Source organism: Siphateles boraxobius, unplaced genomic scaffold, assembly GCF_051911475.1.
Source record: "Siphateles boraxobius isolate OS27281-9 unplaced genomic scaffold, OSU_SipBor_1 125, whole genome shotgun sequence".
Taxonomy (NCBI): Eukaryota; Metazoa; Chordata; class Actinopteri; order Cypriniformes; family Leuciscidae; genus Siphateles; species Siphateles boraxobius.
Genome location: NW_027508728.1, coordinates 540610 through 565422, shown reverse-complemented (window position 1 = coordinate 565422; position 24813 = coordinate 540610). Strand labels below are relative to the sequence as shown.

At 42.0% G+C, this 24813-nt stretch overlaps 1 protein-coding gene across 6 annotated transcripts in view; it reads right to left on the bottom strand.

The window, feature by feature from the left end:
• Positions 1–23683, bottom strand: part of LOC143733153 (protein NLRC3-like) — a 136750-nt gene extending 113067 nt beyond the window's left edge. For 5 of the 6 annotated variants that reach the window (XM_077224734.1, XM_077224740.1, XM_077224756.1 and 2 more), the window contains exons 1-7: positions 23576–23683; positions 23179–23298; positions 22211–22327; positions 21878–21994; positions 19075–19191; positions 8220–10013; positions 7415–7588 (exon numbers count right to left, since the gene is read on the bottom strand). In XM_077224734.1, the coding sequence (XP_077080849.1) occupies positions 7415–7588; positions 8220–10013; positions 19075–19191; positions 21878–21994; positions 22211–22327; positions 23179–23298; positions 23576–23625 (2489 nt within the window). In that variant the 5' untranslated portion in view covers positions 23626–23683. The remainder of the gene's footprint in view (positions 1–7414; positions 7589–8219; positions 10014–19074; positions 19192–21877; positions 21995–22210; positions 22328–23178; positions 23299–23575) is intronic. The other variant, XM_077224762.1, reaches the window with a different exon arrangement.
• Positions 23684–24813: the final 1130 nt, after the last annotated feature.

The following is a 24813-nucleotide window of genomic DNA, read 5'->3' as shown; positions in this document are numbered from 1 at the left end:
AGAGTATAGAAGAACAAGAGGCAAAACTCAATAGAACGTTCCATTGTAACACCAGCGCCAGCAGCTGCGCTACGCTTCCGCCATTTTGGGGTGAAAGCGCCTCGGCAGTCCACTAGTGTTGATGTGTCGTTCGCGAACGAGCCACTCTAAAAGCCGATTCTTTGAAAAGAGCCAGACTTCCCATCACTATCCACTAGCTTTTTGCTGTCGCTATGGCAATATCAGCTGCTTTGTAATTTTTTTTTTAAGTACCCTACATTAAAGATCAAATGTAAAACAGAATGATGTCAACACAGAATAACTACAATGACTAGACTAGTGATCGTCAAATCCCTTTTAACAGTTTATTTCACAGACTTAGACAAGTTTTCTACTTTTTTTCCACAAAACCTTTAGTATTAGTATTACAAACACTGAATTAATACCAACATATAACAGTAAGTAAAGGACATGCTATATCAGATAATTGGGAAAGTTGGACAATATTTATATATAACAACAATAGAATAGCTTTACAGTCAACTGTTTTTTGTTTGTTTGTTTTTTTGCAGTATACTATCTTATATTAATAACCCTTAAAGCAAGACTATGTAAACAAAAAAACACAGCCACTGTCCATCATGTTCTATAAGATCATCATGTTTGTAGCATGATCCAGGGGATTACCCATACAGAAATGTAATGTCAATATAAGTAAATTACATATATAGCCTAATGTCAGTGCCCATGTATGTCTGCTGCCTATATGAGAATATATGCAAAATTCATATAAAACACATAGACATATATGAAACAATATAGCAAAAATGGCCGTTTTCATGTAAGTTCCATGTATTTTCCCGTATATGCACATAAATGTTAAATATATGTAGCCTAAGACGCATATGTATGCATATATATACTTATTTTAATGCATCAGTATCAAATGCATGTTTACATATTATTAAATATGTGGGAAACAAATAGGCCTATGTATGTCACATATTTATACTTAATGTTGTCCATATATGCGAGAATACTATAGCCTAGTATGTAATATATGCAGATATATGGTATCATATACAGTAGATTAACTCAAATATTTTCTTCACATGTTTGGACACATAAATGTTCATATATGTTGCAGGCATAGGCTATATTAGTGAGAACACAATATAGCCTATGCCTGCAACATATATGAACATTTATGTGTCCAAACATGTGAAGAAAATATTTGAGTTAATCTACTGTATATATAGAACTGAGAACTTCTCAGATAAGTCAAATGTATGTATAGATATATGTTATGCTATTTAAAATATAACATTATATTACATGAAATTTTTGTATGGGTAAAAAGTACAAAATATATTTCAGGCCTAGTGGAGTTGGTAAGTAATAAATGTGTAAAGTTGCATTAAATGGAAATACTCAATAAAGCAAGAAAAAACTACCTCAATGTGTATTTAATGATTGGATTAACTGTTATCTGTGCTGTTGTCTAGTAACTCAAGTTGGAATTTTCACCCCAAAATGGCGGCCGCGCTAGCGAAGTGCCACCTAGTGGCTGTTTCCAAAAAAGCATCAGAGTTTCGCCTCTTGTTCTTCTATACTCTTTGCCTTCACAGAGCGAACCGAAGCCAGGTTAACATTTTCATGGATTATTAATTTAAATCTGTACCTCATACGAAACTATTATAATACTGCCAGAGAGGACTGCGACTGCAACACATCATCATGTGAACGACTTGTGGTACCGGTATTTTGACATTTTCGCAATAAATAAATTATTGTGATTGGTTATACTTGTCTGTCTGTTATGTTTTTCTTCATAATTGTAGTCTACGTAGTTTTAAGGATTAGTGACTCAAAATTAGGGATGCACGATATATCGACCACATATCGATATCGGCCGATAAATGGTCTTTTTTGATGTCATCGTTATCGATCCGATAAGAAAATTGGGCCGATATATCAAAGCCGATAGATAATAGATTATTTACTTCAGTTGAGAGATGCCGCTGTTCGCCATGATGGTTCTGAATGATTGGATTCACTTCGAAAAGGAAGATACAGTTCCGTGCAACATGTGCAGCACAAATCTGTCACATAGGCTTCATAACATTATAATAAAAACACGCCTGTAAAAGAATGTTGTGAATTCTTGTTCGCCAGTGTTTCAGCGCGACGAGCGCGCTGTGGTGGAAAGAGCGCGTCTATGGAGTTAAGCCTTCATGACAAGCACAGTCGAGTTCTCTTGAGCATTCGCAGCATTCTGTGCCATTGTAAGTTGTAATATGTTTATTTTGTGTATATATATCTGATTAATCTAATATAGGATGCGTTTGGTTGAGTTAATGAACGATGCAGTAGCGCTTCATTGTAGGCTACCGGTGATCATCTTTATAGCCTATTTAGCGTGCGCGCAGCTCAAACAGCAATGCACATTTATAACTATAATTGGGACTGTCATATACATGCCATTATAATGAGAACACTATTGTAATAAAACGTTGTGAATTCTCTGGGTTTAGTTGCCGTTTCAGCGCGTTGTTGTGGGAATAGCGCGTCCAGAACAGGGATTAGCCTACTACAACATTATGACCAGCACAAGTTCGATTAGGCATTCACGTCATTTTTTGCAGATAAGTCGTAATATAAAGTTGATGTAAAATAAATATCTGATTAATCTCACATATGATGCGTTTCGTGGATTTAAACAACCTGCTAGAAAAGTTCTTCAGTTTCCCGGTGCTCGTTCTCTTCAGCATCAGATTAAACAACAATGCAAAACATTAAAAGCTATGATTGGGACTGTCATATAATTATAATTGTATTCACTATTGTAATAAATTTGTAAATTCTTTGGGTTTGCATTCTTCAGCAACCGTTGAGTTGATTAACCTTCTAGCAAAGCGATTCGGTTTAACGTTCGTTCTCTTCAGCTTCAGCGCGCGCAGCTCACACAGCAATGTTATTTGAAACAGTAACTAAGCTATTAAAGATGTTTAATATCACTGTAATATTAAAAATGTCTATTTTTTTCAAAAACATTGTGTTATAATTAATAACTACCATTATTTTGTTCTCGTATTATTTTCATCAATGATATGGTTTGATAAAAATAATTTCCTTATTGTCCGTGCAGAGGCGATTCCATTTTATTGATCCATTTTGTTTCTTTATATGCAGCCCAATGTTATCCAATGACTTGTTTGCATTATTTAGGTATTTTATTTTTTGTTAGGCAATAGATTTTTTGATAACACTTTACAATAAGGTCTCATTTGTTAATGCATTAACTAACAGAGAGCAATAGCCTTTGTTATAGTAGTTAATAAAATATGTGTGTTCATGTTAGTTCACAGTGCATTGACTAATGTTAACAGGTACAACTTTCTTAAAAATGTCTTATAAAATTGTTGGTTCATGCTAACTAATACTAACAAAATTAAACCTTATTATAAAGTGTTACCATTTTTTTAATAAAGAAAGTTGCCCATAGGAGTGTAAAATTAATTGTAAAAGTTAAGGAATCTTACACTGGTTCAAACTAGGCTATACTGTATTGTATATGTTTGATTTATGTTAAAAGTGTTTGAGACAAGGCTTTTAATGGTGAGCCTTTTGTTTATGTATACAGGCTATCAAAGTATATAAAAATTTTAATTTAGATTTATCGGCCAATATATCGGTTATCGGCTTTCAAATGTAAAGAATTATCGGTTATCGGTATCGGCCAAAATGTTCATATCGGTGCATCCCTACTCAAAATATATTTTAATGCTATATTGTTAATAAAACTGCCATTTCTCAACACATCTCTGTCCATGTCAGGAATCAATCAGATTCATTCCCATCCACCACTCAAAGGTCACTCTCCCCGGAATATTAACCAGTCACACCTGTTCACAATCAGTCACCTCGTTACCCAGCCCTATAAAACACTCACGCACACCCCAGTCATTGTCAAGCCTCCAACAGGAGAAGACCGTTACCCACGATTTCCCGAAGTTTCCAAGTCTGCCAACGAAGATCCATCACGTAACTATACTCACCCCTGAATATACTCACCTTTGTCTCCCTGTCTTGCTGTCTCCAGTATTCCAGTCTGGTTCCCTGTTTCCCGAGTCCTGCCATTTGAATCCAAGTGCTCCACGTGTCCACCGAGATCTCCCTCTTCCTCCCTGGATCTGAAACAGAAAAGTATTCGTATCACTGGACATTGTCTACCCACGTCCAACTCTCTGAAGAAGGGTCTGCTCTCCTGGGATCCTCTGCACGACGTGATCGTCAACGCACCTGCACATGAACTTTGTCTCTGCACATATATCACTGTAAATAAACTCACGTTTGCTTTCACTTACCTCCGCCTCTGTGCCTGTATCCTGACAGTCCATTATGTTTTATCCTTTTTATATTCTGTATAAAATGGGTATGTTTAGGTTTGGGAATAGGGTTAAGGGATCTTACATTTATCTATAAAATTGTAAAAGGGAAATTATACAGATATCTTTATGATATGGAATATACGTAAATAACGTTTTGTAGCTGTAAAATCGTAATAATGTTACGTTTAAATGTTGCAGATATGTCCATATTGTACGTTTCAGCATCTATCCAAACGTACAAAAAAGTACGTTCTCTCAATTTGAAAATAACGTATTAATACCTAATTTACGCATTAACAATGAGAGCATGCTGTTTATTCTGAAACAGTATAAACCAGTTAAATCAACAGCAATACTTGGGAAGAGACATGAACATGCTAGATAACTCAAATCATAATGAAAACACATTGTTCATCAGTGTTTCAAAAGACCAAGTCATCACTTTAGTTGAGGGGCCACACAATGATGAAGTCATTAAAAGATAATGCTTAGTTAATGATGACTGTATTTGAATGTTAACAGAATTTGTGTGCAATTTGCTGTGATTGGCCAATTTTGGGGTCTGTCCATTTGCAGGCTAAGAAAAAGACATCAACATGCTTGGAAACTCAGATCATAATTCAGAAAAACAGTTCTCACATTAATTGATATACTGTTCTAGCCTGTATGCATGCATGAGGTAATGTGGATTTTTGTATTAATTTCGAAGAGTAGTCTTGCATGCATGAATTAATGCTTTTTTATGCATGAGTTCATGATGATTCATGTACCATAACTACTTTTATCCACAATGGATAGTAAAGACACATTTTTTGTGAACAAAGAAAACATCATGATCATGCGTAATAAATCATAATTCATGATGATGTACTCATCTTAGTTAATGTTTTAATTAAGGTGTTGTTCATCCATGAAGTCATGAATGAAAAACGTTGAACTCATGTTAGTTCCTGATGATTCATGAGATATTAATGCATGAATTAATGCCTAATTCATTCATGAATTTATACCTGAATTCATGATAATTAATGTACCCTTACCGTAAAGTGTTTCCGAACATTTGAACAAACAAATAGATAACTTACCAAATCCAACAGATCACACTTCAACTGTAGGAAGAAAAGCCACCCTGTATCTAACTAATACATAAACAACTACTTATACTCAACCCTAGTCTTCAGTACGCCCACATGCAGCTCAACTGCTAACCAGTCTACCCGCGTCCGACGCACCAAACACAGCAAACTAAAATAAAAAATAAAGCGCTCTTCAGCCTAACACAGGGTTATATGGCTTATTGCAGTCTAAACCGCAACATCTAAACAATTTAGTGTGACTGTCAGTTGGTTTTATCTCTCTCTCTCCAGTCCAAAAACCACTAATCAAAATAAATAAACAAAACCAATCCTTTTATATGACACTCCCCAACTTATTTTACCCAAATAATCCAATCCAAATTTCCCAAACCAATTATTCTACTTAAAGAAGTACCCAAATCGCAATTCTAATTAAAGGATTACCCAAATCGCAATTCTAATTAAAGAATTACCCCAATCGCAATTCTAATTAAAGAATTACCCCAATCGCAATTCTAATTAAAGAATTACCCAAATCGCAATTCTAATTAAAGAATTACCCCAATCGCAATTCTAATTAAAGAATTACCCAAATCGCAATTCTAATTAAAGAATTACCCAAATCGCAATTCCAATTTAGTTTGATCCCGGACGAGCCCCCATATGTTACGACCCCTTGGCTCAAGGAGTAGCAACATGAATGGAGAGGCCATACAACATAATAAAATTTGCACAAAGTTGTATTTAATTAGAATAAGTAAACATGACTACATTAAAATAAAAGACAAAATATTAAGATACCCAAACAACAACATCAAGCCTTGGACTGGAGAGGATGAGAGAGTCAGCATGACAACCAAACAGCAGACCAAGCTCCTTCTCCCAACAGCTATTCTCCAGCTTCTTATAATGGTTAATCACCGTCAATTCTCCACACCTGTTTCACAGCAATTAACCTGAGGACACAAATAGTGTTACCCAGAGACACCTACTGGACAAAATAAAATACTACACCCCGTGATCCATCACACTGTATAATGGATCTGGGTGAAGTGCATTATTTACTACTAATGATAGTAGATTTTTTAACTTTTTAACTGTTATCATCTGTGTTTTTATGAGTGTATTGCGGTGAGAATGCTTGTTGGTAGTCTACACACACTATATGCTGCTGGACATCTGAATTTCCCCTGTGGGGATGAATAAAGGCATCTATCTATCTATCTATCTATCTATCTATCTATCTATCTATCTATTGCACACAAGAACGAGCCTGTGAATGGTTTTGCTCCACATGACCACTTTGACTGCTTACTGCGCTTCCTGAAGAAGCAGGAGGTGATCCTGGAGGAGCTAGATCAGCTGGAGGTAGGCCCTAGAGAGGGAAGCTCCTCAGTGAAAGGCCCGGCAGACAAACCAGAAAGAATAGTTAAGAAAGCGTTCTCCAAAGCTACCTCAGGCCGAAGAGAGTCTCAGTTGAAGCCACACTTAGGCTTGTGCACTGCCTGTGCTGATGAGACACATGCTGGCAGGCTGTTTGCCTGGAGGGCCTTCAGGGAGTCGGATCTCCAGAGGAGAAAAGCCCACCTAAAGGCCCATGGGATCTGCAATCGGTGCCTGTGCTTCCACCTAAAGGATGGCCATTGCAACCCGAAGTTCCTCTGCAAAGAAGACTGCCGCAAAGAAGAGCCTCACCACTATCTGCTCCATTGCTCAAGTCCATCGCTCAAGAGAAAGACGTTGGGAACGAGGTGCAAGGTAAAAAAGGGGTTATGCACAGCTAGCCACGGTTTATCCATTACATAAAAGTATTAGTAATAAAAATTCTTAAAACTTTGGAAACAATCTAATGAAGATTAAACAACAGAATTATCTGTCAGTCAATTTTTTGTCTTGTTTTTTTTTATTTTGTACATTATTGACCATATGAAGACAATGGAGGATGTTGACACATTTATAAAATCTTACCTCAGTATCTCCAGTTTACAGTGAGGATCCTTCAGTCCATCGGAGAGCAATGTCACTCCTATGTCTACTAGTTTATTCTCAGTCAGATTCAGTTCTCTCAGGTGTGAGGGTTTTGATCTCAGAGCTGAAGCCAGAGCAACACAACCTTCATCTGTAACACCACAATCCCTCAACCTGTAGAGATTAAAGATACATGGTGAATACCTGATACCAGCTGCAAACATAGAATAAAAAGTGAAAACTACAAACAGCATCAATATATAGAAAAAGACACTGTTAAAGACACTGTTGCTGTCAGTTTTGATCCCCGTCACATTCAATCCATCATCACCTCTCACACACTGACCTCTACAATCATCAGCGCTCTCTCTCTCTCTCTCTCTCTCTCTCTCTCTCTCTCTCTCTCTCTCTCTCACACACACACACACTCTCTCTCACACACACATTTTAACTATTTATTTAGGTCCCTTTAAAAGAAATGATTTACAGGGACATAAATACTATAGGTGTAGTCAAATGCATGATTATAATCATGGCCCAGTGGCATACAGCAGATCTTCACAATATTAAGCATCACTCAGTTGTTATTGATTCAAGTAGCACCGTCTCCGCCATATATGACGGCTGCCTATAATAGCAGACAGAGCACGGTACTTTGCTAGCCGCTCACACAAACACACACACACACACACACACACACACACACACACACACCTCCTCAGCTGCTTTGGCTTGAAAGCACCTGCTAAAATCATAAATGTGATCATGTTTTATCAGTGTAATGATTTTTGTCAGTGTAACTTACTGAACTGATCTGGATTCTTTAACTAGAGGCAGCAACTTCTGAAGAACTTCATCTGCTCTATTTTGTGCTCCAATGAACTGTTTTAGATCAAAAACATCCATCTTCTGCTCTGATGTCAGCAACACATAAACCAGAGCTGACCACTGTGAAGAGGAGAGTTTGGTTCCTCCTATTTTTCCAGATGTCAGATAATGTTGGATCTCCTGCATCAGTGAATCATCACCCAGTTCATTCAGACAGTGGAACAGATTGATGGATCTCTCTGGAGAGCGAGTCTCCCTGATCTTCTGTTTGATGTACTGAACTGTTTCCTCTTTGTTGTAGGAGCAGCTTCCAGTCCGTGTCAGTAGTTCTCGTAAGAGAGTCTGATTGGACTCCAATGAGAGACCCAGAAGGAAACGCAGGATAAGGTCCAGATGTCCATTCTTACTCTGTGAAGCCTCATCCACAGCTCTCTGATGCAGCTCAGATAATGAATGACACTTCTTCTGGTTTAAAACCTTAGACAACAGACTTTGTTTGGTTTGTTCAAACACATTTCTGTTCTTGTTTGTAAAGTAAATGTGTGCATATAGAGCTGCTAGATGTTCCTGGATGCTCAGATGAACAAAGCAGAAAACTTTCCCCTGATACAAGCCCAACTCCTCTCTGAAGATCTGAGTGCACAATCCTGAGTACACTGATGCTACTGTCACATCAATGCCACACTTGCTCAGGTCTTCCTCATAGAAGATCAGGTTGCCTTTCACAAGCTGCTGGAAAGCCAGTTTCCCCAGTTTGAGAATCATGTCTTTATCTTTCACTCTCTTCTCATAGTCCTTCTCATGTCTGATGTTGGTCTGAATGAGCAGGAAGTGTGTGTACATCTGAGTGAGAGTCTTGGGAATCTCTCCTCTCTCTGCTTCACTCAACATCTTCTCTAGAACAGTGGCTGAGATCCAGCAGAACACTGGGATGTGGCACATGATGTGGAGGCTCCTTGAGGACTTCAGGTGTGAGATGATTGTATTGGCCAGACTCTGATCACTGATCCTCTTCCTGAAGTATTCCTGCTTCTGTGGGTCACTGAAGCCTCGTACCTCTGTCACTCGATGGACACACTCAGAGGGGACGAGATCCGCTGCTGCTGGTCTGGAGGTGATCCAGATGAGAGCAGAGGGAAGCAGATTCCCCACAATGAGGTTCATCAGCAGCTCGTCCACTGAGGCTGATTCAGATATATTAAACAGTTTCACTTTTCTCTTAAAGTTCAGAGACAGACGACACTCATCCAGACCATCAAAGATGAACAACACTTTATATCCATTACTGGATATTTCCTTTCCTTTCACTTCAGGGAAAAAGACATGAAGAAGATCTGAAAGACTGAGTGTTTTGTCCTTCATCAAGTTGAGCTCTCTGAATGGAAGTGGAAATATGAGCTGGACGTCCTGATTCTCTTTCCCTTCAGCCCAGTCCACAATGAACTTCTGCACAGAGACTGTTTTTCCAATGCCAGCGACTCCCTTTGTCAGCACAGTTCTGATGGGTTTGTCTTGTCCAGGTAAAGGTCTAAAGATGTAATTGCATTTGATCGGTGTGTCCTCTGTTTCTGCTCTCCTGGATTGTGTCTCAATCTGTCTCACCTCATGCTCATTATTGATCTCTCCACTTCCACTCTCTGTGATGTAGAGCTCTGTGTAGATCTCATTCAGGAGTGTTGGGTTTCCCTGCTTAGCTGTTCCTTCATACAGACACTGAAACTTCTTCAGCAGATTTGATTTGAATCTGCTTTGGACCAGTGGAGAGTCATGACTGAAAGATTAAAATAATAGATTACAACATCAATTATAGATAAATAATAATATATGATAATTTCTTACATTTATATAGCGCTTTTTCTGGGACCTCAAAGCGCTTTACATAGAAGGGGGAATCTCCTCAACAGATGTGAAAGTGATAGTAAAATAAATAGACACTGTAATATTTTAAAAGTATTTTTTTCATTTGGCTAGTGTGACTACAGTGAGTTGGTAAAAGTGGTCCAAAGCATGGATTAGGGGTGACCCCGAATAGTCGAAGATTCGATGCATCGATAGGAGGAGCCTGATTCGACTACCAATCTCACGGTCGAATCTTCGCAGAGGTTATATAAGGGTGCTCAATGTCTGATTTCACATAGAACTACCGGTTTTCTGTCAATACGTTAATATAGGAGCCTATTATGATAATGCTTTAATAGGGCTGGGTGATAAAACGATAACGATATGTATCGCGATAGACACATAATCAATATCAATAAAAAATGCGTTCGATAAAACGTTCAATCATTTTTTAAATTTTTTTCGTCAGAAGAAAGTTTTGTTGCAAGTTTGGTTGCATGAACAAATGTTCTCACTCTCTGGTAACCTAGCAACGTACCGGGTGACACACTAACAGCCGGTCATATAAAGGGGGTTGAACTTGCACACGTTATACACCGCAGCACCGCGCCGCATCGCGTCTAGGACAGGTATCGCACACCGGACGCGCACCCACTTTCTCAGTTTATAGCGCCATGTCTTTAAAATTCGAACACATTATTCTCTATGAGTGTACACACACTCATTCACAAAAATGAGCTGACTGAATGAAAATTGCTGATGTTATCGGATTTATAGGTGAGATTCTCAATTCATGCAGTTAACGGACGCTCTGAGGTAAAGTGTAGTGTATTTAATTGTACAGTACAATCATAACATAGTACAGTCATAAAATAGTCTAATCATAACATAGTCTAACATAGTAGAGACCTTATCTTAATTTCATAATGTCCTTAAACATAGCGTAACAATATTGCTGGCCATAAACTGAGAAAGTGCACGTCCGGTGTGCGATATACCTCTAGTTGTTCTTGACGCAACGCGGCGCTTCTCGTCCGGTGTGCGACCCCCTTAACAGTATGGTTGCGCAATATCGTTGTCTCGTGTTGGATTTTTCAGTAACAGATCCGGCGTTGCGTGATAAGTGGAAAATGAGTGCCGCAGCGATTGTTGATAAAACAGGAAAAGTCAGCTCGCCAGTATGGCAGTTTTTTGGATTTAATAAGTCTGACCGTAGTCAGACCAATGTCGTCTGCAAATAATGCAAGACCGTCGTCGGTTTCTCTATATTTATTTAACACTTTGCACTATTTTATTACTCTTTTTTTAAGCATTTTAAGTATGTATTCTTTAATTATGCACCTTAATTTTAAGAGATAATTAAGTGTTCATTGTGATTTTAGACTTATGTTTACATTTTAATTATTTGATGTTTTCCATGGTTGTGTGACATTTCTGCTAATATATTTTAATCAGAGGAAGTTTAAGTTTAAAATAAAAAATATTTAAATGTAGTCTAATATATTTTTCTCATGGTCCTTTAAATAGGTCATAAAAAATATCAATAATTATCGATATCGACCGATATGAAACACTTATATCGTGATACAGTTTTCAGATATATCGCCCAGCCCTATGATGTAAAAACCAATGTGCAAAGGAAGAAGCTTTTAATAAATATTTTTAACGTGCATGAATGAATCCAAACACCCCGTGCCAGATTTAAGTTTCACTTTCGATCCGTGACCGAACGAGGAATGTTTTGGCGGCAGGGATAAAAATGTCTGGGATAAGAAAATCTAAAGTGTGGATGCACACCATCAGAAAAGATATTCTCCAAGGTTGGATTTAGAATCAGGAAAACCATGATCGCACTTCTGCAGGCCAACGTTAACAAGTTGGTTTTCCTCTGGACATTCTAAAACGCTTAACGTGAAAAAAGCTTTTAAAATGCTTAAAGGGCACTTTTACGTGGCTTAATGCATGTACACAGTATACCTTATTAAGAAACCATACTATGTGCAGATAAACCCAGAATATGAACGCAACGTGTTCCTCCTATAAAAAGTCACGTAAAACGTTTTCTTTATAATAACGGTATTCAATGGGAGGAAAATTAGCGTTTAATTAAACGTGTTGCATTCATATGGGCTCTGCTTTTCTGTAGGCTACAGTATTAATAAGGTGTGTACAGAATTTGATCTAGTAATATAACTGTCTTAGGACATTAAGCCGTTAAACGTTTTTCATGTTAAGTGTTTCAGAATGCATTTTATTCACGGCCACAATTTGAAAAGACTCAAATGGACACAGACAAACAGACAGAGTGAAAGACTAGATTTTTTTCCTCTCGATCAGGTAACGTTAGGGTACAAGTGATTTCAAAACATTTAAGCCGGTTCTAATTTGATTTTTGGATGCTTTGAACATGTTTAGCTTAATTGGCACTCGAGTTTAGCGTTATTGTTGTTTCTGCAGTTAAAAAGACAAAGGTGACAATTCTGGCAATACTTTCGTTATTTTAATAATTTATTTATTTTCATTTAATTTATTGATAACTCAGGGTTATCTAATTTAACTATTTGTGGCTTGTGTTTTGAATATGTTCCCCTGCACTTTAGGCACTTTGCACACATTTGTTCTGCATCTTGTGACTTGATTCTGACTTTTTATTTATTAGAAAGGTATATTCTGTTCTAATTAATTCTGTAAATTGTTGATTAATTTTCAGTGCATCGATGTTGCGCTCTGTACTTAGAGCCTGCTCGCACATGCAATTTAGCCGATTTAATTTGATTTGCATGTGAAATGCAAATCCTGTCTGCAGTGTGGCCTTTCTGCAGTTATTTATGTTATTTCTTAGTTTTATTGATCCAAAATGTTTTTATACTTCTTCTATCTTTGTGTGATGTTCTATACATCGCGGCTTTAAAATGTTAAAGCCCCGCCCCCTCCCCAACCCCACACACGATTCGGAAATTAGTCGACTATAGGGAAGACTTGACGATTCTGATTCGACTATGAAAATCGTCGACGTCGACTGAATTGGGATCACGCTAGGGAGCCTATCATCTTCGATTACTATTGAACGAGCCAATGGAATTTGGCGTGCGTGATTTGCATCACACACTCCGCCCCCCGCGGCGCGGGTATAAATACGGAAGTGGATGCACGCACTAGTTGCTTTTCGCTGAGGAGCCGAGAGTAACCCGGGGTCAGCGGTGGTCCAGCGGTAGTGGCAAGGGGACTACGTCGTCCGTTCCCTCCTTCAGGGAACGGTGGGTTGCATACGCAACCAGGACGTTCCCTTTCAGTCGATAACGTCAGACGTAGTCGACGTCGACTGAATTGGGATCACCCTTTGAACGCGCCACTAACGCTGCCACCTTCCAGTGCCTAAACCAAAGCCTCCTGATCTCCCCGCAAATTTAAGGCGGGGAAGGACAGGGGTTAGGCCAGGGAAGTCACTGCTGTTCCTACAGGACCACTGGGAAAGCGTTCCCCGTACATTGGAAGGAAGGGACGCTGCGGAAGCCACGTCCAGCCCAGAGGGAGGTAACGTGGAAAATACACATATGAACTGGGCGGAAACCGGGCAGTCTAACATATGGAATGACACTGGGGTGGCTCCAGCCTAAGACGGGGGGAGACACACCGGACAGTGACGGCAGAGAGACTCTGCCGAGGGAAGACACGGGCTCACCGCAGGGAGCCGTATCGTGGAAGAATACACATATGGGGTCGCCGAAGGGACCGCAACATGTGGACCCAGCCTAACACAGGTTCCACACTGCTTACGAGTGGTAGGCCTAACACCAGACGTTCCGCACGTCCGACGTCGGAGGGGTGTGGAGGAACTCAACAGGGTTCAATTTTAAGGGAACACAACTGGAGTAGAAAGGCGCACGTATCCAGTCCATAGGAGGGGAATGGCGCAGCAAGCCGACACTTGAACCGGGCTCACGGTGAAACTGGCTTCATGAGAAGGGAGCCCACGGGAAGCAGCGGTTCAACTAGGTGTCGTCCAGCCCCCAACTCTAGAATCTGTTTTAGCAAAGCATATCGTCAACGCCCAGGCAGAGCACTTTACACTCATCATAGAGAAGCTCAACACCTAAGAGGACAAGTTGCATCTCGGATCTTTACCGAAATGAAGGCAAGCACTAAGTGCAACTTTGCATGGAAACAGCCTTCCCTCTCTGCTGAATTCCAACAGATATTTGTAGAGCTGGTCTGAGGTCTATGACTTGCATTCTGTACACGTCCAAGCGAACGGACAGAGAAGCCAGGGCTGGATCTGCCTCCTCCAGGGCAGCGCTTGCAGGCTCACCACCTGCTCCTATTACGGGAGAGGTAGGAACCTTGGGCACAATCCGAGCCGGGGTCTCAGCTTGTGAGAGTTAGCCGGCCCAGACTCCAGGCAAAATACGTTGACCGAAAGCGAGCAAGTCCCTACCCTCTAGTAGAGACCACGCGAGCAGGAGAACTGATATAACAGATTTTTTAACTCACTGCCTGCAGTGGCTCAGGGGCGGTCTCTGCAGTGCAGTCGCACCAGGGACAAGGCCCAAGAGGATAAAGAGGAACACAAGGATTTACAAGACCTTGCTCCTCAGGAACCTGACGATCAGAACGTGCTTCTGCATACTTCTGCAACACGATGAGCGTCGTTTAAACAGCGAGGCAACATCATCTTGAGGGTGAAGGAAAACAGCCTACTGCAACCCATTTTGCAGGAAAGAGAGCACTGAAGTGATCGAAAGCTTTCAGGATCTCCTCTGGAGAGAAGACGCACTCAACGACTAGGTTCCACTTCTAAAGGCGTAAGCACGCTACCCAATTCTAGGGGGTGCTCGCAGAAATGATGGTAACTATCACATGTTCTTGTGATAGCCACCTGAACCTCCGCGTTCAGATGTAAGACCGCCCGGAATCTCCGGGGGCAGACGCGTGTGCCATCGTGCCCCGTCCCCGAAAGAGTTTTCAGGGGAAGTCAGGAAGGCTGTTGATGGGAACCAGGTCTAGTTGGGCCAATAAGGGGCAACTATGAAGACCTGCTCCTCTCCTGACTTGCACGTAGGTGCACACGACGCGCAAAAGACAGGAGCATTGCTCAACACAACATGTGAAGATCACTGGGCTTCAGGAGCATTTTCTGCTCAGCACTTGGGTGTGACAAGTTCACTGAGCTTCAGGAGCATTCCTGCTCAACACCTGAGTGTGATAAACTCACCGAGCTTCAGGAGCATTTCTGCTCAACACTTGAGTGCGAAGAACTTCACTGAGCGACAGGAGCATTTCTGCTCAGCACTTGAGTGTGACAAGTTCACTGAGCTTCAGGAGCATTCCTGCTCAACACCTGAGTGTGACAAAGTCACTGATGCTTCAGCAGCATTTCTGCTCAACACTTGAGTGCGAATAACTTCAATGAGCACCAGGAGCCTTTCTGCTCAGCACTGCGTGTGACGAATTCACTGAGCTACATGTGATGAACTCACTGAGCTACAGGAGCATTGCTGCTCAACATCTGAGTGCGATGAACTTCACTGAGTTTCAGGAGCAATTCTGCTCAACATGAAGCGTGATGATTTCACTGACTTGAGCAGGCGCAAGGCGACCATGAGTCGCAGTCACCTTTAGAAGCTCACTGGGGTTAAACGCATTTCTGCGGGCCCCTGGGGCAGCTGAGACCCAGTGTTTGTCCAAGGGTAGTCCGCTCGGCCAGGGGATGGAGTCTCCACTTGTCCTGGCTATAACTGTCGTGAGGCTCGATGGCGGCACGATTGAGTAAGCGGGAGGAGTGGAACGAGGCGCCCTGAGAAGCGTCTGACTCCAAGGAGGAGGTGACGGGTGAGTTGTGACATGCAGGGGAAGCTTGCGCAACGGTCGCAATGTCTAACAACTCGAGGCACGAATGCCCGTGTAGTCGGGGGTTGCCCAGGCCCCCGTTAAAACACGCCCTTTGTACATGGCCCCTCTGTTGAAGAGGGTTTGGCAGCAGACCGGGATGAACTATAGTCACACAGGGTGAGCTGCTCTGCCACTGTCACCTCGGGACTCGATCGTGAAGCTAGCGCTGAAGCGGGCACCCCAGGAGCCTCTGAAAGTTCCTCAGTGGGACCCTTTCTCACTTCAACACCAGCTGAACACCTTCCCACTGGAGAGACGTGTTAGACCGAGTACCTCTCCAAAACTGAAAAAGAGATACTCAGCCCGTGGGCGAGATTACTCTCTTCCAGTTGACCTGAAGACCCAACGGGCTCTGGAGCACTCGAGGGGAAGGACACTGTACTGATACTCCACCCTTAGACGCAACCCACAGGATGGCCTGCGGTGCGGGAGGTAGAGATCTGAAGCACATGTCTTTCAGGTCAAAGCTGCAGACCAATCCTGGGCCAAGATGGTCACGACTCACCACCTAGTAGCATGAAGGCGAGTTTGCGACTGGCCTTCGTACCGGCTGGAGGAGCGGCTATATCAAATCCTTCGCCAGCAGGATAAGATAAACACGCAAAAGTCAGGAGCACTTTTGCTCCACACTCGGTGTGATGAATATCACTGAATTTTCAGGAGCACGTCTGCTCAACACCTAATGTGATGATTATCACTGACTTGCGCAGGGTAGCCGAGCCTGAGGTGGGGCAGCAAAGTAGAGATAGTGGTGTTAGTGTGCAGGGCAACACTTACCTGTCTCCACTAGCGGCAGGGGACGTGAGAAGGCGGATGACCGGGTCCTCGAACGCCCCAAGCTGCCTGCTGGCGACCAAGGGAAGCTGGGGGATGTAAGGCTAATACAGGGTCACACCCGCCAGACTAGTCCACTTGGGACTCAGGAATAGAAAATCTGCTCTTTTTCTGAAAATGTGGGTACCGCTGACCCCGTTTTTATAGGGGCCAGCGGCGGAACAGACACACACATAACAAAAAACTCCAGCCGGCCCTCCAACCAGCCAGAGGGAGTGGATCGGCGACCACTCCACGAGCAACTCTTCCATCCCTGAGAGCCCGACCAGGTTCAGCGTTTTCTTTTGCGCTGATGCTTACCACCTGGCTTGGCAGCGCCTGGAGCAGGCTGGGCGCCCCCTCCGCGACCGGCTCCACGCCGGAACCTGGGTGAAGGCTGCTGCGATGGTCCGGCGGGAGCTGAGGCGGCTGCGGGCGGACGCCCTCGGCGACGAACAGGCGGAGGATCTGACCTCGGTGGGCGGTTGTAGGCAGCAGCGTCCCTCCGAGGCAGGATGTGCCGGATGGCCTCCGTCTGTTTCTGAGCTGTAGAGAACTGTTGGGCAAAGTTCTCCACAGCGTCGCCGAATAACCCAACCTGGGAAATGGGAGAGTCCAGGAACCGAACCTTGTCCGCTTCTCTCATATCGGCCAGGTTGAGCCAGAGATGGCGCTCCTGGACCACCAGTGTGGACATCGCCGAACCGACCGCGCGAGCTGCAACCTTCGCCGCCCGGAGGGCGAAGTCAGTTGCAGTGCGGAGCTCACCCATGAGCTCACGGTCCGAACTACCCTCGTGCATGTTCATGAACCAGTACCAGTACGGCCCGCCCCGATATACCAATCATCCAACCGAGACGGCTCGGGACACGGTGGAGGGTTCCACACGAGCCCTACCGCCTCGGCGGCCTTTTTCAGCATAGCTGACATCTCTGGATCTGGCTCGGGCAACACTGGTCTCCCGGAGGGAGGCAGTGCAGCCGAGTCATCATCTCCAGAGTTCAGCTCCCCCTCCAATGCTGCGATTGACATCATATCCCCTGGAGGGGCCCCAAATGATACGGCTGGCCTGCCATTACAGAGGGACCAGCGGGACCAATGGGGAGCTCCACGGGTTGCGGTGTGAAAGAGGAGTGAGGGACCCACGGGGCCTGGCCGGGCGGATTACCCCTCACTGTGATCCTCAGATCACCCAGCTTGGACGGCGCCCCAGTCCTCCTCTGGGAAGGTAACCCAGAGGAAGAACAAGGGCGGGGCCCAGAGGTGGGGACTGCACCAACGCTTTTGACGAAGGCGAGTCTAGATCTCAACACCGAGATGGTCATGTTCCCGCAGTGAGAACATGACTCATCCACGAAAGCTGCTTCAGCATGCTGTAAGCCCAAACATGCGACACAACTTTCGTGACCGTCAGAGGGGGATAGTGCCAGACCGCACCCAGAAACGCACGGATGGAATGGCATCTTGAAAAAGACGCACTCACACCCGTGTTGCTCTTTTAGGAAATGTGACCGTCACCAGTGCCGGAGCACACAGGGAATGACCGCGGCAAACACTGAATAGTCTTTCAACTAACAGTGAAGCACTCACTTCTAGCCCTCTAACCAACCGTCAACACACAAACAAACAATAGAAATTTGATGCTGTTAAAACAGCAGTTGAGAGCTGAGAAGCTCGCGATCACCGCTGCACCACGCTGTAGAACACCAACACTGGAGAGGTCTTCCCGAAAGAACACCGACACACTCGCTCGTTGAACACAACAGCACTCTTCAGAGACATCAAAGACGAACGGCTCCGAAGCGAAAGGCAACTAGTGCGTGCATCCAGTTCCGTATTTATACCCGCGGCGCGGGGGCGGAGTGTGTGATGCAAATCACGCACGCCAAATTCCATTGGCTCGTTCAATAGTAATCGAAGATGATAGGCTCCCTAGCGTGATCCCAATTCAGTTGACGTCGACTACGTCTGACGTTATCGACTGAAAGGGAACCTTAGTCGGGGACACCCCTGGTATGGATGTAAACAAATACTCAGGGTTTGAGGGATGAAATGAAATTGCATTTATAACTGTCTGTCTAAAAAAAAGAGGAAGAAACGACACATCCAAATTCTGGTGCAGGATCAAAGCAACATTTTTCCACAAAAAAACAGCAATGTTTGAATAAAAAAAAAAGAAAAACTGACGAAGATTTGTTTGATCGAAATGTTGCAGTTTTATTTTTTGAAAATTATTTTAAACAGATTTTTTTGATGATTATTATCCGTCTCTCTAAACCAAAATATTGTACCTCAGATCAGTTGATGTGTGTTTTCCCTTTAATGTCACTAATGTGTCCATAGACCGATCACTCTTCATGGACACACAGCTGGACTCCAGTGAGATTGATCTCTTCACATGGAATTGACTTTATTGGAAGAGAAACAATAGAACTGAGATATTAGAATATGGAGATATGTAGAATATGACAATCTCCAGTGAGTTTGATCTCTGACTGTGTAATTGACTTTAAAAGAAATAGTGACAAGAAGAATTCAGGTAGTTAAAGGGATAGTTCACCGAAAAATGAAAATTACCCCATGATTTACTCACCCTCAATAACTAGCTTACGCAAGTCGACTTACGCCACAAGAGTAACACTTGAGGTGATGTATGTCGAAGGATGTAGGAGTATCGTAAGCTTTGACGCCTCTCACATTTCAAACAAATATGGCTGAGCAACAAACTCAAGCTCCTCCCACATTTTTCTTTAAACATTCTCGTTTAGACTTCTGATTCGTGACAGTGTTTTGTTTTGCTCTATCCTCAGTGTTTCCACGTTCGTCAGTACGTCATGCGTCAGGTCAAGGTTTACTCTTTCACCGTAAATGTGACCGATCACGGAAAATAGGGTCACAAGTCGGTTCTGGGGCATTTTGAGTTATTCATAGATTCTGAAAGTGTAGTTTCCAAGCTTCCCAACGATGTGTAACACATGAAAATCTGATAATATTTGGAGAAGTTGTGGTAATTTGAAGGTAGGCTGTTAAAAAAGCTAAAAGTTTAGATAACGGCCTCTAAAGATTGTGCAGTTCTCACCTCTCTCTGCTGCTAGGAGTGACAATAGGGCTCATTTACATCTCATTTAGATAAGCCATACCCCCTGTAAAGCTCCCCCCTGTGCTTTACAGCTTTTTTTTCTTTCCTGATCTAGCTAATAACAATAGGTAGGTATGGGAAGGTCTAAACATGGACTAAACATGAGTAACGTAACGTGTACATGTTCTTAGAATGAACACAAAACGACAAACTTTGATATTTATGGAAACTCACCCCCAGGACCGGCGAATGCACTTCTGCCGCTCTAGGCGAAAAACAATTGTGCTGCCCCTCTATTTCCAACGTATACCAGCAACAACACACAAAGACCAATATTCCATATACATATAACCCAAAACCAGCAACAACACACAAAGACCAATATGCCATACATAATGCAAAACCAGCAACAACACACAAAGACCAATAAGCCATAGGCCTACATATAACGCAAATAGTGCGCAACGCGCGTGTGCCCAAAATGTCAACAATATTAAAGTTTATGCAGGAGGCAAATGCCTGCTGGCATTTTTCTTTAAGCAGTTATGACAGGAATTTTCCAAATAATCACATTTCACCTCCTCAAATTACTGTTGCAAATCTCTTTACACCACTTTCTTATGTGCGTATACACACACAAATGAAATGTCCGCAAGCACATTATATCATCAGCAGGTTCAGCATCTTAAATAACGACTAAAGAGCAAATGAAGCTTAACTTACGTTTCAGAAGCGCGCACGGCGGGCCTTCATCGCAGCAAAGGTCTTAACTGCATCCTCTATTTCGATTCTCTGTGCCAGTTCATGTTCTATGGAGATTGTTGCCAGTCCTTTAACTCTGTTCCCTGTTCACAAAACGTTCCCCATTCAAAGCAATCGGGACGTCACATATGAAACAGCCAGCCACCGCTGTCAGCGAGTCGCCGTATTCAAGCACCGAGGGCGCGCGCGCCGCGCCCATACCTCCAGTTCAGTTTCCCGAGCCCACGAAGTGCGGCAATCGGAACCCGGAGGCCATTCTGCCCCTAGCTATACATGTAAAAGCATGGGAAGTGATTCCAGGGATATCAAAATGCAAAGGGGCCATAGAACCGGTACCTCCTTCTCTGAGCGAGTCAGGCTTTTACAGCCGGTTCTATTGCCCCTTTGCACAACAGTTTCGCTATTTCAGCGCGGCTTGTCGAAGAAGTACTTCAAAACAGTTTCGGTGTAACTGCCACGGTTCAGCTCGTCTGCGACAATCTTTGCGGCATCCATCTTCATTGAATTTTGATATCAGATAGAGCCGGCCAGAGCGCAGCATAATAAGTAGCCACGCTGTTCACTTGGAGGGCGGGGGCAAAAGCCGGCTTATCCAGTATGGAAATACACACAGACAATGACATGCCACGCCCCTACTGCATGCTAGAATCTCCGAAAACAAGCCGATTTCAACCTCAAAATGTAAGCTTTTAAATATACCAATACTGCTATCTCAAACATGGAGAGGCTTCTTCGTGATTTCAACTAACAGATTCTGCAAAAAATTTAAATTCACCAATTTTGAAAAAAAAACGCTTCTTTCTCATTTTGCTCGAAAGTTGTGTTGCCGACTTGTGTCCTTAGTTTCCGTGATCGGTCACAAATCAATGCGTAGGCCGTCTGTCTGAAGCTACTTATTACAGTTGATAAAGTTTTAAATATGGATATTTTTCTTACACAAATGCATCGCTTCGCTTCAGAAGGTCTTTATTAACCCCCCCGAGAGCCGTATGAATTACTGTTATGATGAATGCACTTTTTTGCTCTTCAAAATCTCATCCTCCAATCATTGCCATTATAAAGCTGGGAAGAGCCAGGACATTTTTTTATATAAATCTGATTATATTCGTCTGAAAGAAGAAAGTCATATACACCTAGGAAGGCTTGAGGGAGAGTAAATCATGGGCTAATTTAAATTTTTGGGTGAACTATCCCTTTAACTTGACAATTGTACATTGCACCATGATAGTTATCCATCATCCAAAAGGTTGTACCTCAGATCAGTTGGTGTGTGTTTTCCCTTAAAACTGTGTGGTGTTTTCATAGACCAGTCACTCTTCATGGACACACAGCTGGGCTCCGGTGAGTTTGATTTCTGACTGTGTAATTGACTTTAAAAGAAATAGTGACAAGAAGAATTAATGTAGTTAACATGACTATTTTACATTGCTCCATGATAATTTTATCCATCCATCCAAAATGTTGTATCGTATTTTTACATAATAGAGACAACAGAATAGACAAAAATTAGACATATGATACGACAACTTGTATAATGATCACATCATCTATCTATCTATCTACTAATCTAGACAGAAAGGTTGTACCTCAGATCAGTTGGTGTGTGTTCTCCCTTAAAATCTGGTTGTCTGTCCATAGACGAGTCACTCTTCATGGACACACAGCTGGACTCCAGTGAGATTGATCTCTTCACATGGAATTGACTTTAATAGAAGAGAAACAATAGAATTGAGATATTAGAATATGGAGATATGTAGAATATGACAATCTCCAGTGAGTTTGATCTCTGACTGTGTAATTGACTTTAAAAGAAATAGTGACAAGAAGAATTCAGGTAGTTAAAGGGATAGTTCACCGAAAAATGAAAATTACCCCATGATTTACTCACCCTCAATACTAGCTTACGCAAGACGACTTACGCCACAAGAGTAACACTTGAGGTGATGTATGTCGAAGGATGTAGCAGTATCGTAAGCTTTGACGCCTCTCACATTTCAAACAAATATGGCTGGGCAACAAACTCAAGCTCCTCCCACATTTTTCTTTAAACATTCTCGTTTAGACTTCTGATTCGTGACCGGTGTTTTGTTTTGCTCTATCCTCAGTGTTTCCACGTTCGTCAGTACGTCATGCGTCAGGTCAAGGTTTACTCTTTCACCGTAAATCAATGCGTAGGCCGTCTGTCGGAAGCTACTTATTACAGTTAATAAAGTTTTAAATGTGGATATTTTTCTTACACAAACGCATCGCTTCGCTTCAGAAGGTCTTTATTAACCCGCCGGAGAGCCGTATGAATTACAGTTATGATGGATGCACTTTTTTGGTCTTTAAAATCTCATCCTCCAATCATTGCCATTATAAAGCTGGAAAGAGCCAGAACATTTTTTTATATAAATCTGATTATATTCGTCTGAAAGAAGAAAGTCATATACACCTGGGAAGGCTTGAGGGTGAGTAAATCATGGGGTAATTTAAATTTTTGTGTGAACTATCCCTTTAACGTGACAATTGTACATTGCATCATGATAGTTATCCATCATCCAAAAGGTTGTACCTCAGATCAGTTGGTGTGTGTTCTCCCTTAAAATGTACTGGTGGTGTTTTCATAGACCGATCACTCTTCATGGACACACAGCTGGGCTCCGGTGAGTTTGATCTCTCCAAATGGAATTGACTTTATCAGAATAGGAGACAGAAATTCATTCAGCTTATTTTACATGTAGATGAACCTCATATAGAGAATCTATCCAATTCTATCCAAGAGAAGCTTCACAAAAGTTGTAGAGAAGACATTGCACAAGGATAAATCCAGCCATCTATCTATTCCATTCACGGCACCAGACTAGCTCTCAGAACACCTTCCCAATCACAGCAAACATGCAGAACACACTGTTATGTGACATGCACTGTATTATCCATAATATTAAGGTCATATGAAGGTTTAGATGTACCTGAATGCTGGAGAAACATCTCCATCTCTGAATGTTTCTCTGTCCTCCATGATTCATTCAGTCTTCATGGAGCGTCACAGGTAAGCCTGAAGAGTCAGAAACACTGATTCACACACACTGACAAAGTATTTCACCTTCATTTGTAATTTATGAGGACAGAGGAGCAGATTTATGATACAGATGTCCTGTCTGTCTTTATGAAGTTGACACAAACACATAAGTTTCATATTCGCCATACCCCCACCCCCCTCCCCCAATTATATCATTTGTAAACACTTAAAGTATTACATTAAACTACTGTAACAACAATAGTAATGCTGTTAAAATGTGTTAATCTGATATTGTTTCTGCAACACTGTCAAAATAAATTACATAAAATAATGAAATGTTGTATTAGTTTAAATAAATAAGAAGGGGAGACAAAAAAAAACAGTACACTTAAGTTTTATAATTTGATTTGGAATCAAATGACAGCCTGGTATCACAGGAATCAACAGGTTCTTTTGTGCAGTTTGATACAGAACATTCACACAAGTATTACATATATATATATATATATATATATATATATATATAGTATTATAGCTGAGCTGATGGAGATGATTGTAACAGTGCTTCGACTGGACTCACAAACACACTGTGGTCATTGTATATGCCAAGATTTAGTACATCTGTGAAGTGACTAACATGCACAAATATGTGTTCAATATTTATTCCATTTCGAGGTTTACTTTTTATAGGTAGGTTGTAACAACAGCACTCTTTGTACTTTGTACTTGACATTAACTTGATATGACATTAACTTGATATGAAAATGATATCAAAGTTTGAGACAGCACACCAAAAAAAAAAAAAAAACACTATAAAGCTGTTTCATGCAATAAAGGCTTATCATGCATTTGTTACTTCCAGGATTGATTATTGTAATGCACTTTTTGTTGGTTTACCTGTTAAATCTATAAAACGCCTGCAGTACATCCAGAATTCAGCAGCACATGTGCTGACACACACTTCACCACGTCAGCACATTACAAGTATGCTTCATAGTTTCCATTGGCTTCCTGTCCAGTCACGTATTGCTTTTAAAACTCTCACACTAACATACAAAGCTATGCACGAAATAGCTCCTTCTTATCTTTGACCTAGTCAGCCTGTACGCGCCTTCTCGTTCCCTTCGGTCTCGGATTCTCTTACTCTTCAGCAAACTCCCTGTCGATTAACATCTGTGGGGGAGAGAG